The 18,351-nt window shown below is 47.1% G+C and overlaps 1 protein-coding gene across 2 annotated transcripts in view; it reads right to left on the bottom strand.

Moving 5' to 3' along the window:
• Positions 1-1,344: 1,344 nt before the first annotated feature.
• Positions 1,345-18,351, bottom strand: part of SLC24A3 (solute carrier family 24 member 3) — a 505,924-nt gene continuing 488,917 nt past the window's right edge. The window contains exons 16-17 of one of the 2 annotated variants that reach the window (XM_025876957.2): positions 6,680-6,745; positions 1,345-3,280 (exon numbers count right to left, since the gene is read on the bottom strand). In XM_025876957.2, the coding sequence (XP_025732742.1) occupies positions 3,131-3,280; positions 6,680-6,745 (216 nt within the window). In that variant the 3' untranslated portion in view covers positions 1,345-3,130. Of the gene's footprint in view, positions 3,281-6,679; positions 6,746-18,351 lie in introns of those variants that run through there. The other variant, XR_003209402.2, reaches the window with a different exon arrangement.

Here is an 18,351-nt window from a genome sequence, read left to right as displayed (position 1 = left end):
TTCCAGAAAATTGCTGAGAGGGTTCTCTGGTGTTACTGTCAGGTATAGCCTATTGAATCAAAATTCTTCCCTTACATCCATTCTAACCCCTCCCAAATAAATCCCAGAACAGTGGAAGCAGTGAAAATAGCAACATCAGCTATCTTGCATCACTGGAGAGCAGCTCATTTAGAACCACATTCTCAGTCGATAACTCAAGACACAATCGTGCATGGTAGGGATCTGGGCAGAAATAGGCCAAGTGCTTATTTCATATATGAAACCTTCCCTGTTCCTAGGCTGGCAATCATTATGCATGGGAACTTTACCTTATCCCATGATTTTGTCTTTGAGAAATTTAGCATGGAACTACAGTTTCTAAAGATATCATAGAAAGTGTGCTTGAAAGAAAAAAAAATCAAGCTTCAGATCAAATGTTTTGCCTAAGACTAAAGCTAATGAAGACCAATATAAAAAGTACCAGTCAGAATAATGCAAATACCCTGTCCATGTCCGGCATATATGTATAAAATGCACAAAGAGTGGTAAAGCATTTTTAGATGTCAACACCTTTTCCCTCCAACCTGGGAAAAACATATATACATACACACACACACATATATATATATAATATATATATTAAGTAGACTCCACACCCAGGGTGGAGCCCAATGTGGGTCTTGAACTCACGACCCTGAGACCAAGACCCGAGGCTGAGATCAAGAGTCAGGCACTTAACTGACTGAACCACTCAGGCACCCCTAGGGGAATATATTTTTTTACATAGTTAAATAGAAGTTGGTGCTGTGACTTACTGGCAATTTTTCTTCTGATTCCTATAAATGAATTCCGTTGCTTCAGGTGGAAACCTGGCTTGTGCACTAACCTTGGTCTACTTTTAGATCTGGGTAATTATTTCTTGGGAGTCACTCAGGGTAAGAATGTGGCTTATCACAAAGATGTGTTAGTCTCTCTTTTCAGGAGTTAGCTTCAGGGAAGTCTGAATTTTCACATTTGAAAAGTAGTCAGGTCAGACAGGATAAAGAACTTGAACGTTGCTGAACGTTATCAGCAGTGCTGGAATCTCTTCCTCTCACTCCAGCTGGAAGAATTCCTAAGAGAGCGTTGCATGGACCCTACAGGATGACAGATACAAAGTCCCTGCGAGATTTAGAGGAGACCCACAATTTGTGACTTCATACTTGCAATCCACCAGACATTTGCCAGCCTTCCAGGTGAGTCCACCCAGAAAGAGTAGAAGCACGAATACCTGGCCACTTCCTTCCACTGATACATACAGGTCAGTGTAGTTAAAACAGGCAACACTCTAAGGAGAGGAAGTAAAGCGTGCTGCTCAAGGAAGGATACAGAACAAAGAAGTTTATTTTACACTATCCGTCCAAGAAAACAATCTCCATAAACCAGTGCAAAATGTGCAACAGAATCAATACGTGTGTCTTAGCTCTGAGAGCCCAAATTGGTGATTTCCTCTCCCGTTCCTCCTTCGGGCAGGTGCCCCATCGGCTAACGCTGGCCTCGGTTTGCACCATTGACAGAAACATTCAACCAATTTGTAGCAGGTTATTTTTACAATTCATACCAGAATGTGTACAAGGGATGGAGGGGAACCATACTGAATGAATGATAAGTGGTCAGTGCTTAAAGTAAATACAGGGGGCAGCACGGGCAAGAATCCACAGTTTCAATAAATACAAGTGTAACAAGCATGGGTGGGTCTCAACTCGGTGGAATTAGTCTGCATAATAATTCAGCATCATACAAAATCTAGCAGGGCTGTTGAGCAGTGATTGGCAACAATGTTCACAATAACTTATGCCCTTGAGCGAGTCTTGCATTGAACACATTCTGCGGTTCCAAAGGTGTCAGTCAGTTCTCTGTTTTCTCCTTCCCTGGCCATCCTCCAGGATGGGAGGGGCGGAGCTGGGGCAGCTTGGTGGAGGCGTCCCATGAGGAAGGACGCTGGCCCAAGAGCCAGCTGTCAGGGTCCAGTGTACTCAATACCGAGTGGCAAATCGGGACTTTAGTGACGACGTCTGTGCAAAGTGTGCTTCTCTCCATTTTCCAAGAAACCAGTGTCTGTAACTCCTGCACGAAAAGCAGTGGTGGCCTCTGGGTCACTCCCTGTAACCCCAAATACCAAGCGACGAGCGCGCATCTCAGGGACTCATGGGCTGGGAAGCTTCTGGTGCTGACTGCCTGGCACCTCACGGATGGGGAATGTAACCAGGGCCCCTCATCCAAGGCCTCAGGCAGGCTAGAACTATTGCTTGAGAGACTAGAAGGAACCTAGTGAGAAAAAGATGATCCTAATGGCTATGTGGGAAGCTGTCTTCTTCCTTGAAAGCCTCGTGCCCCCTAGGTAACGCCTACAGGACTTCCGGGAGGCGTCCACGGATATGAAACGTCACGCATCTGTTCCCGGTGGCCCCGCCCACGTGTTCCTCTACTAAGTGCCAAATCCACGCATATTCTACCGTGCCTGGGATATGACCCCAGAACACATGGCAGGGACAACCTGTGGATCGTCTGCTAATCCAGAGCCCAGTGAAAGAAGATTCAAGAGAAACTCTCCGTCTCTGGAAGAAAAGGGGGCAGCCCCCCCCAAGTGAAACAACCTCCCCAAACCCAGTCACCTAGGCATTACCTCAAAACAACGAAATCCCAAACACTCCCTAGCATCGATATATCCTCTCCTCTATTCTTTTGACAGTCTCAGGTCATAAATTAGGTTTGTCTTCCATCCAATAACTTAAAAAAGGAGGAGGGATTGTAATAAGTTTTGCCTGGCTTGGGCCAGTTAGCAGCCAGTTTTTTGTTTGTTTGTTTGTTGTCTTTTCCTAGAATCTCAGTCACTGTTCAAAAATGGAGCTTGAAAATTCACGCGGATGTCAGAGTCTTCACACGGAGGAGACAGGAAGGGGTGGGCGGGAGAAAACCAGGGAGGAGGGGCGGGAGCAGGGAGGGGCGGGGACAGCCTGGGCCACCAAGGCAGAAGCGGAGGCCTGTGACCAGCGCGGGAGAGCCGGAGGCCCCGGCCCCGGGGCGGGGGCGGGCCGCGTGACTCGGGGTGCGGCTGGATCTTGTATTGCACAGAAAAGGAGGCCCAAGGCTCGACGGGCGGCCGGGCGGGTCAGTGGTCCCCGCACATGGGCAAGTTCACAAACGTGAACACGTTGAACTCCGTCATGATGGAGAAGCACAGGAATACGCCGTACAGGAAAAGGCACCCGCACCCGAGCTTCTTGTCCAGCTGCCACTTGTTCAAGTGAACGCCAAACACCTGCAACACACACAGCAGGGTCAGAGGGTGCGGGAAGAGGCGGCACGAGGTGGGGGGGGGGCTTTGCGGGGTCTGGGGGCGGGGCTGCCCTCGCAGGGCACCAAGTGTCTCTGAGCCCCCCAAGCCCATCGCTCACGTTTTGGAAGATCAGAACACTGAAATCAAGAAGGGAAGTCAGAACTTTAAAATAACTTTAAAAAGTCATAATGATGGGACCAATCGACTCAGGCACCGCGGCCATCACACTTGCCCTGGACTCCAACCCAGCACTGCTCTGTGCCTGAATCACCTGTTCTGACTCTTCACCCTCTTGTCCCCAAGCAGCCCCTGGCTCTTCCTGAGGACACATCTCCTGGCAGGTGGTGGCCGCATCTCTTCCATTCCCACGCCTGGAGGCAAGGGAGTTGTACCCCTTGCTCCTCACTGCTGCTTCCCCAGAAACACCCAGCTTGGAATCTAAAGCCTTCCAACAGTCACACTCCATCCCATCTGGCTACAGTCCACACTGCAAACCCAGACTCCCCCACTCCCCCTTCCCCAGATCCCCAAGTCCCACTCACTGCCACTCCTATCTACAGCACCCCGACGCTCTTCCCGGCGATTTCACCGTCCATGGAGAGGATCTTCCCAACACCTGTCCTCAACCCCATCTCCCACCCTGCACCTGCACTGCACCCACTAGTCTCATGTGGCTGCCCAAATCTGAACGTAAGTCAAATAATATTAAAAACTCAGTTGCTCAGTTGTACTAGCCACATGTCACGTGCTCCACATCCACACATGGCCAGTGGCTGCTGTCAGGGCAGGTGCAGGTGCAGGCCACTGACCAGTTCTGCTGGACAGCCACGTAGCCGAGAGCCAGCGATAAGCAAGCACAGAAACAATTCTACGCTCTCAATGTCCTTCATCCCGCTCTCTGCCATCTCCTCTTTCCGTCTTAGTCCATCTGGTACCCTCCCTCCCACAACTCTGCAGACCTGCAGGACCCAGAATTCATACCTACCACCACCATTCTGCTGCATGCCACCCCCTGGACCCACCTCTGTCCCATCTTACCCTGCCAAAATCCCACCAGCAATCGCTAGAACCACCCCTGGGCATCCACCACATTCACTGGTCTCTCTGGCGCTCCCATGGCAGAACCACAGCCTTGGGTTCAAGCCCAGCTTCCAGGGACTCCACATTGCTTCCGTGCTGCTGACCCAGGCTGGAGGAAAATGCCTGGCCATGCTGAAGAGTCTCACTTTAAATTCAAGCCCATAAACCTCAAGTGGGCCATTTATGGCAATCATCCCACATTTCCCTAAGTGCACTGTCTCCCCCTTCCTTGGATGGCTGTTTCCAGCCTCTCCCCTCTTCTCAGACCCCCCACACCCATTTCTCCACCTTCACTCTCAGCACGTGACCATGTTCCATCCACAGAGCTCCCACCACCAGACCCACTTGCTCGCCTTCTCTCCTGCCAGTGAGGTCCCACTGCCCATGGCCCTGTCCATGGCCCTGTCCACTCCTTCACACATGTACACAATCCCACCGCCCCCACCATTCAAGAACATGGCCCCAGCAACTGCCCCCCTTTCATCTCCATCTCCCTGCCCCACCCCTGGATTACTCTAGCTGGGATACGAGAATGCTGCTACTTCTCTCCTCTTAAAAAACAACTACATTTTTTCTCTCCTTTCTTTACAGCAAGATGACTTGAAAGAGTTGTAAATACCACTGTGTCCGATTTCTCTCCTTCCATTCTCTGTGAACTTGTCCTACTCGACCTTCTGCCTCATTGCCCCACACAACTACCCTCTCATTAAGAACATCGATAATGTTGTATGGCTAACTCGAATGGCCAATGCTCAGGACTCAACTCCCGTGACAGAGCCTATCACTCCCTCCACCCTGAAATACCTTCTCCACTTGGCTTCTAGATGCCATACTCTCCTGGTTTTCCTCCTACCTCTCTAACGGCTCATTCTGTTTCTTTTGGTGTTTATTATCATCATCCTGACCTCTAACTACCAGAGGGCACCAAGACTCAGATGTTGGGCCTCTTCTCTTTTCTGTCCTTCCTCACCCCCTTGCTGCCTGCATCTAACTGCTTGGCTTTAAATACCATCCACATTCTGGGGCCTCCAGCTTGGACGTTTCTTCTGAACTCAGAGTCATTTTTCCAGTGGCTTTTTTGACCTCTCCCTTGGGTGTTGAACAGGCACTGCAAGCTCAAGATGTTTGAAATTGCTCTTCCCCCACCCCCGACAAACCTACTTCTCTTCCATCTTCCAGCAACCCCATTTCAACATCCCAGGTGGTGGCTAGCCCCATCTCCTACAGGTTGTACAAATGTAGCTGTAAGCATGCACTCTGATGTCGGATGGCTTGCCCGTTCATTCATTTGGTGTCAATTTCTCTAGAGGCCTCAGATGTTCATCTGTATAATGGGGTTGATGTAGTGTCTATCTGATGGGCATGTGGTGAGCTCCAAATGGGAAAATGTATGCAAAGCACTGAGCACAATGTGTGGCTATGACAGGTACCATAAGCCTAAGTCACACGAGACCCAAAGAACCTCCTAAGCTACAGAACAAAGGATTGCATAGATTCGCACTTTTGTGTAAGGCAGTGTTTGCTTTAGTAAATCCTTGACATCTGACTCACAGTCTGATCCTGTCGATGACCTCCAGCTTCCTGCCTGCTCTTCTAAATTCCTATTCTCTAGCATATGGACGTTCACATGCCAGTGTAATTCAATGACTGTTTCCTTGAAAATTTTAAGAAGAAACACATTGTGTCTCAATGTTTTCTAATGTGAAAATTCAACTGCATACTTGTATGTTAACAGATACTTCATGTGGACCAGTCCATGTGTTGGTGTGAATCAATTCCCACCAAAACATGTCAGCTGAGTTGGAATATCAAATTATACAAGTAGATATAATGGCCAAGATAGCAGAATGGCATAAAAGTACATTGTCAGTAAAACAATGTGTTCTTAGTCTCCGAGTATTGGTCAAATCCATGGATTTATGGAGATGCTTATTAACCTGGAACAGATAATTAATTGGAATCTACCCTTCTCTTGACTAATCTTGCAGAAAAAGTGGGATCTCCCCTTTGCTTTTGATAAAATGGCTTGGGCTTGGCATGAGGCAGGGCCATGCTTCTCAGAGGAGGGCTGGCTCCTTTCACAAAGAGGGAAGGCTTTCTAGGGAGTTGCTAGGATCCACTTCTAAAGGAAACAGCCATGAAGGAGATGGGACATCTGGAGGCCGATTGTCCCCATCCACCCGGAGGCCAAGCCCATCTGTTGTCCAAACAAGCTCTGTAGCCAAAGAACTCAAGGGCGGGAGTGGGGGTAAGGGGAGAGGAGTCACAGGAACTGGAGAGGGGAAGGAGCTGTAGCCCTACCGTGACAAAGACGGAGGCCAGGAGTAAGCCCACGGAGTAGATGAGTCCTCTGCTGTTTAGCCGAATCTGTAAGAAAGGATGCGCTGTTAGTCTTCTAAAAAGGCATCTGTTCAGTGCAGGGGCTGAAGCAACTCTGAATAGTGGGCAGTCCAAATCTCTGCTTCAGGATGGCAAACAAAAGGGAGCTTCGACAGCCATGCTCTGCCGCTGGGAGCAGGGACGTGCACTTTCTTAGGACAGCCAGGGGCTCCCCTTGTCTAGTCCCCTCTCAGTCCAACCCCATTCTTCCCTCCAGAGGCAGTGCCCACTGGGCTGCCCCATGGTCACTGGAATTCCCTGTCGTGTGTGGCCTGATTCTTGGTGCCCACAACACTTCCCTGTGGACCTGACCTCCAGGAAGCATGTGCTTTCTTGACATACAACTTTTAGGGTAAATCTTGTGATGTGAGGGATGGGAGCAATATTTTGAAAAAATATTACTAAACTTTTTATCTCTTTTGCGTTAAATTGTCTGTGAACTCCCGCCAGACTTGACAGGAAGAGATGGATAAGTCTTGCTCTTGTAAGCAAGCAAAGAAGAGGAAAGAGTTAACATTCCATTCCTGATATTCGTAAAGGGATTTTGTTTTGTTTGTCTTTCAGAGTAAGACAGTGGGGTTAGCTGCCAAACACTGAAGAGAAAGAGAGAAACAATTTTTGGAATTCTTATAAAATAGCGCTGTCCAGTAGAACTTTCTGCCATGATGAAAACGTCCTGTATCTGTGTTGTCCCATATGGCAGCCATTAGGCACATGTGGCTCGTACAACTGAACAAAAATTTTAATCTTATCTTCAATTAATTCAGATTTACATTTAAAGAGACACATGTGATTAGTGGCTGCGGTATTGGGCAGGGTCCAATATTTAGAGGCCAACCGGGCCAAAAAATATTACAGAGTTTCTTTCATAGTGTAGAGAAGATGTCCCTTCTGCCTTGACCTAGGTCAAGGTCATGAGGTAGGCTACCCTGAAATAGGAAGTATGCCTTAGAGCTGCCATGTTCAAAGTGTCCTCCCTGGACCAGCGTCACCTGGGGGCTTGCTAGAAATGCAGGATCTCAGGCCGCACCCAGACCTCCTGAATCAGAAACTATGGGGATGTGCCCATCCAAGTGTTTTAATAAACCCTCCAGGTGGTTCTGATGTGTGAGAAAGTTTAAGAAACACTGACTTTAAGCCAGTACTGAGGCTAAATCCACATCTGATCTCCACGGGTTTTGGGGCTGGGACTTTGACATTCATTTTCACCAGTTCTCTTGTAAAGTCTTATCTGCATGGAGGTTTGGGGACATTAAAGCCCCCCACCAACATACACTGTCTTGCTGGGAGTCAAAGGCTCATCTGTATCCACAGGAAGGAAAAGCAAGGCAGGTTGATCATTTCATTAGAGAACTGAGTGGTGATTATTAGAAGTGGTTTGGGGCCCTTCTGACAAGGTCCAAGGCGCCTCTTGCCACTCTTTTACCAGTTCAACCCTGGGGTATAGGTATGGGAATATGTGGGTGTCTCTGTAGGTGGGTGTGTTCGGTTTACCTTTTGGTGACAGGAAACTCCATGCCCTTAACAGTCAAAACCTTTGTGTGGGGACCCAGGAACATAACATATCTCTTTATGCAATGTTCTAACCCTCTCCCCTGCTGGCACAATCCATGTGAGCCAACCATCTGCTGAACCCCAGCTGGAAATTATTCCCAGCCACCAAATGCCTTTTTAAGAGCAAAGGACTCAAATCATCTCTCTCAGAAACACTTTTGAACTCTTAACTGTCAACATTGCATGGATTCTGCTAAGCACGTGGTCAGTGCATTCCCAGCCCAGCTCACCCTTTGAGCTCTAGGGTTGAATCCTTGTCAGCAACAAGAATTGAGTAAAGTGATTTCCTGCCCCTAAGAAACCAAGAGCCAGTGAGAGCCAAGCTCTAAGCAGGAAAATTCTCTTTGGCCAAGCCTTCTGTCTTTTCAAAATCAATCATATTCAACTAGAGCTTTGGAACTTTACTCTTCCTCCACTGACATAAAATCTCAAAGAGTGGTGCTTCTAAAATTGTAAATCTGGCTCCAAAGACTAAAGACAACTGACTTGGTGGGGTTTCTGAGTATTTTTCACGTTTTCACCTTTTCCTCTGCAGTGTTCCTTTGGTAACAGATTGCCACACGCACCTAGGGGTAATTTTTGTTTTTTTCATTCATTACAGACCGGAGCTTTCAAAGCCTGTATTGATTCCTTGCTATCTGAATCCCCACCTCCACATGTACATGACAGTCAGGAATTAGGTTTTCTTCAGTTGCCTGTGGGTCCAACTTGAACATCTCCCAATCACTGGAGACTATGGATGGTTTGGGGCAAGAGTTGGCCAAATAAAATCTGGCCCATCGCCTGGTTTTGTAGATGAAATTTATTGGAGCTCAGCTCGTTCATTTGTATATTGTCTACTTCTGCAGTGGCAGAGTCGAGAAGTTCCATAGTGACCATATGGCCCATGAGGCTTAAAATATTTCCCCTCTGGCCCTTTCCAGAAAGTCTGCTGACCCCTGGTTTAGGGCACAGACTCCAGATCCAGTTCACCAAACCCCTTCTGAATCCCTGCTCGGTCACCGAGCTGCTGTATCATCATGGAAAATGACTTAACTTCCCCATGCCCCAGTTTTCTGAGAAGTAAAATGGAGATAATACAATTCCCACCTCATGAGGTGGTTGTGAGGATTAACTGAATTAATCCATGTTAAAAAGCTTGAATAGGACCTAGTGTATAGTGAGTTCTCAATGTGTCTGGGCCATTATTCTCCATTCAACTCATGAGCTGCCTAATCCTTTCCCTGGTACCCCTGGCTTCTTCTTTTATAAACTCACCACCCAGCAGCCCCCTGATCAAAGCCTCAGTAGATGACAAACACCATAAGGGCGGGAACCACGTCTGACTTTATCCTCCGCCGGGCATAAGGCTGAGCAAAGACCACATGCTTCAATATGTAACCAATGAACACACGATGAATCCGTTTCCTTGCAGAAGTGAAATGGAGCAGGGTGGACTGCTCAGAGAGAGGCTGGGAGCAGGGAGACCCTGGCTGCCATTTCTGGATGGTGTTCCAGAAGCAATGCAATCCTGTCCAACATTCCCTGTCCCCTTTCCCCACTTTATATTTTTTTAAGAATCCTTTTTTTCACCTAACATTTTATTATGAAAGTTTTCAAGCATTCAGAAAAATTGAAAGAATGACACCATTTTATTATACCATTTTACCAAAGGGCTCAATTATAGTTCAAAGGTCTTTTGTTTCTAGATGCAATTTCTGTATGGTGAAATTCACAAATCACGATTGCACTGTTCAGTGGGTTCTGAGAAATGCATATACCTGTGTTACCTCAACTGTGGCCATGATAGAGACCACTTCCATCCTCCCCAGAAAGTTCTCTTGTTCCCTCATTAGTCTCACCCAGGATCAGTCACTGCTTCTAAGCTTAGCCCGTCCAAGAAACTTCATATAAAGGAAGCCCTAAAATGTGTGTTCTTTTACACCAGGATTCTTTTACTCAGCATAATTTTTAAAGATTTCTTCATTTCCTTCGTATTTTTCATTGCATCAATAGCTCATTTCTTTTTATAACAGCATAAATATATCACGGCTTATTAATTATTCTCTTGTTTATGGACATCTGGCTTGCTTCTAGTTTGGGGCTATTAACATGCATTGATTTTTATAATTCACAAACACAACGAAAAGAGACCTACAGCGGCCCCTCTCACCCACAGGAGAAGCAGGAAGGGAGATAATGAAGACAGCCAGGGGGTCTGCTGGGACCTCAAACACTCTCTTTCACGCACCGGTACCCCCTCTCACTAGCTGGGCACTAGGAGCCTCTCCAAACAGGGCAGATCCACTTTCCTCACTTTAGTACACCGCTGTCTCCCTTTTGGAACCTCAGTCTTGTCAGATGGGGTGCGTACCTCCTTTTTACCTCACCTCTATTCTGCCCATCCCTCCCTCAGTTCTTTTGTCTCTTCCAAGTTCACTGAGCCCTCGCTGGCCCTATCCCCACTACTGATGCAGATCATGTCCTGACCTTGCCTGGGTAGCCTTCTCACCTCCCGAGCTAGTCCCACTGCTCTAATGGCACATGCCTGGGTCTTCAGTTTTGCCTCCTTCCACCTAGCACCTAGCTCCCCACTTGTCTACATACGTTGTATATTTAAATAAATATCTGCGGGTGATGCTGAGCATGTGTGTATGCTTGTGCACATGTGTGAGTATGTGCACGTGTGTGCACACACATGGAGTGTGTGTGCACATTGGAGGCAGTAAGGCTGGGTGGCAAGGGGCAAGATTTCAGAGCTGGATGAGGAGACTGATGTGGGGGTGGCTTTAAGCTGATCTTTTTAAGCAACACAGTGAAAGGGCACCAAAATAGGTTTTTTTGTAAAAAAAAAAAAAGGCATAATTTGCATACAGTAAAGGCTCAAATCTCTCCTATTGGCTAAGTTTTGACAAATGCATGTACCCATGTAATCCGCATCTCAACAAGACATAAAACATTTCCAGCACCCCAGTAAGTTTCCCCAAGGGCAGCAAATTTAACTCAACCCCCTTAAAATCTAGTTTCTTGGATCGTGCAAGCCAGCAATAGCACGGACCCGTCTCATCTCTGGACTACCTTTGCAAAAGACTTGGAGCTCTAGCCATACACAGTGTTGATCTAAACAATGGTTTCCCTGCTTCCTGAGTCACAGATACAGGGTCCATTAAGTGCAAATGCAGCAAATCTCCATGGCAATGCCCACCGAAGAGCATGCAAGGTACAATTGCCCTGACATTGAACACTGTTTTTATTTCTTTCCTTCAAAATACGGAATTCATTCTCTAATTCCCTCATGGCAACTGTTGCAGAGAAAACAGAAGGCTGGCTGGTTGCCAAGTCAACAGAAATTAGACCATGATGCATGTATATTTTTTCATCTGCATGCACACACAGACACCCATTCAGACCTAGCTTTATTTCTGCACACGGTTCATAAGTAGTTCCCTAAATCCTACACAGTTTGGGGGTCCAAAATCCCCAGCCTCAAAGATTCTGACTTCCCCATATTATAGATTAAAATCTCTCTATGGTTTGAAGTCAATTGTACACATCCAGAGGAATTCTTTTAGGAAAAATAAGGATCCCCTGTATTTTTGCTAATTTATTTATGACCTGGAACGCATGCTGCATGTCACTTTGCATTTTCAGATTTGGGTAGTTTGAACATTCGTGTGGGTGTAGGCTCCAAATGGATGTGTCTAGCCTTGGTTTGATGTTGTAAAATATCACCGGGTGGGAATCTCTTTCCCAGAACAATTAAATGAGGTGAGAAAGTGAATAAGCCTACAGAGAAGAGGCGCTTCAGTGGCAGGTGGTGTCTGAGTCCTGTCCCATCCAAGGGGCTCTCACAAACACAGGGCTGTGTGGAATTCTAGTGGCAACTCTGGAGGTAGGTAGGGTGGGTTTGTTCTCCCCGTGTAAAGATGAGACAACTGATGCTCTGGGAAGTTCAGCACTTGGCCAAGGTAAGATTCTGCTCACCAATTCCCATTCGTGTGTGGGTGTGGGTTTTCCCCACACATCCAAGCATTTCGGTGACCCCAGATGGGTGTCCTACAATTTAACTCAATTCTTTTTTTCTTTTTTTTAAAGAATTTATTTATTTGAGAGAGAGGGGGAGAGAGAGAGAGAGCGCGCACGAGCAGGGGGGAGGGGCAGAGGGAGAAGCAGACTTCCTGTTGAGCAGGGAACCTGATTCGGGGCTTGATGTGGGACTTGATCCCAGGACTCCGGGATCATGACCTGAGCAGAAGGTCGACGCTTCACTGACTGAACCACCCAGGCGCCCTAACAATTTAACGCACTTCTGACACTATTTACCCAGTGACAACATCAGATCGCACAGGGAAAAGGCTCAGTCCTACAAGACTGCCCTCCCTGTCCCCAGATACCAATCACAAGTCCAGGTCTCACCTGTGCTTCTGATGGACTAGCTATAGATTGGAGATTCCAAGGACCCCCTCCTTGGTCTTGATTAGTTTGTTAGAGCGGCTCACAGAACTGAGGAACACATTTTACTGACTAGATGACGAGTGTGTTATAAAAGGATATAACTTAGGGGCAGCCAGATGGAGGAGATGCACAGGGCGAGGTATGGGGAAAGGGAGCAGAGCCTCCATGCTGTCTTGGAGCAAACCACCCTCCCCAAACCTCCACGTGTTCACTAACCTGGAAGCTCTCGGAACCCCGTCCTTCTGGGTTCGTATAGAGGCTTCACTGCGTAGGGAATTGATTAAATCATTGGCTATTGGCAACTGATTCAACTTCCAGCCTCTCTCCTCTCCCTGTCAGCAACTGTTTTTCAAACAGTTGAAAAAAAGTTTCAACCTTTTAATCACGTGGTTGGTTCTCCTGGCAACCAGCTCCCACCCTTAGATGGGACAGGAAAGTCACCTCATTAACATAACAGAAGACACCTTATAGCTCTCATCATTGGGAAAATTCCAGAAGTTTTAGGAGCTCTGTGCTAGAAACAGGGATGAAGATCAAACATGTATTTCTTACCATAAACCATAATATCACACAAGGCCAGGAAACTGGTAAGGGATCAGTGTAGACTGAAAATTGGAATTCCGACAGTAAAGTCTAGACTTTTCCTTGCACCCTGCAGGGCACAGGGAAAATGCTAGAGTTCTCTTCACCCACTAAGAACCCTCAAAAGTGGCATCTTGACCTTTCCTGCTTATCATTTCTGAAACCATCCTGAATAAACTTTAGGAACCACAGATGCCAGTGTGGCAGATACCTCTGGGACCCCATCCATGTCCCAGTGCCCCCTTCTTACCATTTTTGTGGGACCAGCTGCCTCTCCACAACAATACCAGTGTCTGTGCCTCAAGGGCTTCTTCCTGAACTCTGGAAGTGCCAAGCTACCCTGTACCAATGACTCTCGGGGTGGGTGCATAAACACGTAGCTCCCCTGCCCCTCAGATGTGGTCATTCTGAGATGGAAGTGTACACCATTTGCTAGAGCCCCACACTCCCCAGGGACTGAGCTCCAGTTCCCATGACTTCGGTTGGCTGCCTTCCCTGCCCATCTCCCTGCCCATCCCCACTCCTCTGTTGGGAGTTTCTTGCCCCTCCCCAATACCCACCTCACCTCAAATCTTTGTCTCAGGATTGAATGGTTTCTGGGAGGATCTAAACTGGGGTAGTGAAATGAATAAGCTTCAGGCCTTAGGCAACCCAGGGAAGCCCATCCCTGGGGGACCTGTAAGGGCAGGAGCTCTGCTAGGACAACCTCAAGAAGAACCATTCAGTAAGATGTCAGCAAACTGTCCCCAAATTCCCTATCCAGATGCTGTGGGAACAGTTTGTAGACTGGCCTTATTAGTGGCATTTTGGCATTCTGCTGCTTTCCATGGCTGAAACACTCCACTTTGGCTGGGTGTAAGCTACCAATATGGCCTCACTGAAGGCAAGGTTACAAAGAGCCGTTGAGTTCTCCAGAGCCTATAAGAGACAGCTCCAGTGCCCCACTGTCAGAGTTCTGTGTCCACCCCCTTTCCATAGCCTCATGGTGGGCAGAGGCATTTCTCTGCCTCTTGGAGTTGGGTTTGGCCATGTGATTTGCTTAGCCAATGGGATATTAGTGGATTTAACAAAAACACAGGTTTGAAATATACTTCCATCATTGACATGACCTCTTGTGTGTTCATCCTGCAAGGAATGTGTCTCAGGAAGTCACTGGTCCAAAGAGGATGAGAGACACAAGGAATAGCCCCGTCTGAAGCCTGGAGCCAAACCTCGATTGGCCAAACACCTGTCACCATGCAGATGCATGAATGAGAAATACATGCTAATGTATGCAGGCTGCTGAGTTTGGGGATGGTTTGTTACACAGCATTATGGTATCAATAGCTAACTTATACAACTGTCCTAGTCTAGGTCACTATATTTTCTCTCTCCTTCAAATGCCTCATAACAGGTCTTGCTGTCATCAGTCTGATCTGACTCCAAACTCTTCTCTGTGTAGTAGTCAGAATCTTCTTTCTAAAAGGCACATGCAGGGCGCCTGGGTGGCTCAGTCGTTAAGCGTCTGCCTTCGGCTCAGGTCATGATCCCAGGGTCCTGGGATCGAGTCCCACATCTGGCTCCCTGCTCAGCGGGAAGCCTGCTTCTCCCCCTCCCACTCCCCCTGTGTTCCTGCTCTCACTGTCTCTCTCTGTCAAATAAATAAAATCTTTAAAAAAAAAAATAAAATAAAAAATAAAAAAAAATAAAAGGCACATGCAATCACACCACTCCCTCCCTCATATCCTTCATTTTCCCACTGCCTTGGCTTTAGCTCACCATATCCTTTAGCACATGGTCCCTCTCTATCTCTAAATTCACCCCGGCCACTCATCCCTCCACTTTGCCACTTCCTGCCCCCCACCCCCCTCCCTCCGTCCCAGGTGTCACCCTCAGATCCTTCAGTGTGTGAAACTTTTTTGGATCTTTGTCTTCTACAAACTGTTCCTCTCACATTCTTTACCTGCTTGGCTCCTGATAATCTCAGATTCTCAGAAAAAGCATCACTTCCTTACAAGCATTGGAGGTCCCTAACCCCTGCCATATACCGAGCAACTCCCACACAACCAGCTCTAGGAGGGCGCACATCACACTTTGTTTTGGTATTTCTTGTGTAACTGTCTCCTTCCAGAGGCTACAGTCCCAGGGGCACAGGACGGTGTCTGGCCTGCTCACCAAGGCATCCCCAATGGGGGTTACCAGCTTAGTACACAGTAAGCATTCAGTTAATGTTTGATCAGAAAAAGAATGAACTGGGCAGAAAGTATGGGAAAAGAATGTTTCTGACCACTTCTTCCTTTTACCTTTGTGGATTCTGAAGTTAGATGGGCTCTTGGCTTGGAAAAAAAACATAATAAACTCTCCCTCTATTACTTTGTGGATTCATTTTGCATTTCTAAGCCCTAGCTCAGAGATCTGAGTTTTGTCCTGGCTTCCCAGAGCCTGCCTGGTGACCTTCTTAAATCTGTTAGAGCATGTGGAACAGACATTCATCACAAAAATGGGACAAGAAGTGCTCATTTTCCAAACTGACTTTTAGAAATGTTTCAGGCACTTAGGTAGCTAGCTGGCTTCTGAGCAAACCACAAGTGCTAAGAAATGTCAAAATCTGTAAAACTGCATTTATTCCTCACCATCAAATGCCTGAACCTAATACTATGCACAAAACAGCCGTCTTGTGGTAATTATCCAGTAATTATGACTTAGAAGCCCCATCTAATAGAGATGGAAAAATTGCTTCAAAATTGTCAGCAGGTCCATTATGAGGGCAGGAGGGGCGATTAAGCCCACTCGGGCTTCTAGCTTCTGATGTGAGAGATGCTGAGATGTCATGGGATTTACTGCCATGCTACATGGAAGGAGGTCCCTGAGTGTCCTTCCAGAAATGAAGCCTCTCTCCCAGGAAAAGTTGGAGGTGAAGAGGGAAGGCAAAATGCTCCTGGCAAATAAACCCTTAAGTTTGCTTTTTCATGAAACTGAAACTATTTTTCTAAGTGAGTTCTGTATCACGTCATGAGGTTACACAGAGATGCCCCCCAAATGTGGCTGGGCATTGGGGGCTGGCCGGGGGGGGGCTGGTGAAAGCCAGGTGGGGACCTAGGGACTGAATAAACGTGTAGTCCTCATGGAAGGATCCAGAATGTTTCCTCCAACCTTCAGTTGGAAAACCATTGTAGACATATAATGCATCATGGCCTAGGGCAGCGAGGATTTTAGCTGCCACGATGTCTGTGGGAGTTTTAGGATGGAAATCTGCAGGTCAGGAGTTGCTTCCTTCCTTTTTTTAAAAATTTAAATTCAATTAATAACATATAATGTATTATTGGTTTCAGAGGTGGAGGTCAGTGATTCATCAGTCTTGTATCATACCCAGTCTCATTACATCACATGCCCACCTTAATGCCCACCACCCAGTTACCCCATCCTCCCTCCCTGCACCCTCCAGCAACCCTCAGTTTGTTTCCTATGATTAAGAGTCTTTTAAGGTTTGTCAGGTCCTTCTTTCTTTATGTAAAGCTGCAGAACTTGCTTTAGCCTTATAAGCAGATCCTTTCTTCTCTTCTAGTGAAGATTCAAACTCAGGGATGGATACGGTCTAAAATCCCACCCCAGCAACATCTCCCGCACTCCTGTGCCCTCAACTGTACATGGTGGCATTGTGGCACCATTTACTTTTAGCAATAGTCTTCTCCCTCCTGCTTTAGTCTCTGGTGTTCTGGGGAGAGAAAAAAGTCTCACTGTCTTCTTTCTGCCTATTTTTGGCTGTGACAACCTCTCTGAGCTGTGGTTGCCTAGTCTGCAGAAGAGGACTTGGGACAGCAGTGCACTTAGAATGAAACCCATGACCCCTGCCCACCTCACCCCTGCATTTCTATTGCCTGGCTTCCCTTCTGTTCTCAGACACAGCATGCCTTAGTGCCTTGGCACTTGCAGCCCCCTTTCTCTAGAATGCTCCCCCTGCCCTGCAAACACCCAGCTCTTCTTTATCTTTTGCTCCTCAGCACAGAACGCACCTCCCTATCCAAAGAATCCACAGCGATGTGTGCCACCCACCCTATCACATCATTACCTTCATGAGGCTTTTGCTCTCCCAAGTTAGCACACTCATGTACTTGTCACTCACTGACTGTCTGTCTTCCCCAACCTGGTGCACGTTCTAAGGGGGAGTATCTACTGTATCTTGTCATTCTGTGTTCCCAGCACCTCACCAAGTTCTTGGCACATTTAGCAGCTGCACAAACAACAACGCTGGTTGAAGAAGTAATCCTTGCCTTATTTAGCTATTGTCAGGATTAGATGAGGCCACGTGTGCATATAGTAGGTACTCAATGAATGTTAAGCTATTCTTTTTTTTAAAAAGGACTAAAAAAAGATTTATTTATTTGAGAGAGAGAGAGAGCAAGCACATATATGAGTGGGGAGAGGGGCAGAGGGAGAGAATCTCAAGCAGACTCTCCACTGAGTGACCCATGAGAACATGACCTGAGCTGAAACCAAGAGTTGGATGCTGAACTGACTGAGCCATCCAGGTGCCCCTAAGCTATTCCTATTGCTGTTTTCTTCCCCCTTGCTCTCTTCTCAGGTCATCTTTTTGCTTTATTCTGTTCTGTTCACATGTTTTCCACTCAAGGTGGGAAAGTTGGGATCATCTATCCGTCCATCCATCTATCCATCTATCCATCCACCATCCATCCATCCATCCAACAAATATTTTTGAGCACCTTCTAAGTACCAGGAACTACCAGGCATAGAGGAAAAACAAACGCATAAGATGGGTATGGTTCTTGCCCTCAGGGAGATCACTTGTCTGGGGGAGACTCAGACAAAGGGTCAAAGGTAAGCTATGATGGGAGCTGCTCAAAAACACAGGAATGAGACCTGACCCAAGCTTGGGAGATCACAGTAGACATCCAAGCTGACACCTGAAGAATGAGCTGGAAAAGGACAAGAGAAGCCCCGCATAGCAGCCCTTTTACCCCTTCTGTGAGGTGATCTGGTTCCAGATGGTTATTTTCTGGCTTCCAGGAAAACCAAAAGATATAGCT

The sequence above is a fragment of the Callorhinus ursinus genome, unplaced genomic scaffold (genome assembly GCF_003265705.2).
Source record: "Callorhinus ursinus isolate GAN/ISIS: 27379988/994484 unplaced genomic scaffold, GSC_fseal_2.0 scaffold29, whole genome shotgun sequence".
NCBI classification, from domain to species: Eukaryota; Metazoa; Chordata; class Mammalia; order Carnivora; family Otariidae; genus Callorhinus; species Callorhinus ursinus.
The sequence above is the reverse complement of the archived record's forward strand: the minus strand, read 5'-3'. Positions and strand labels throughout refer to the sequence as shown.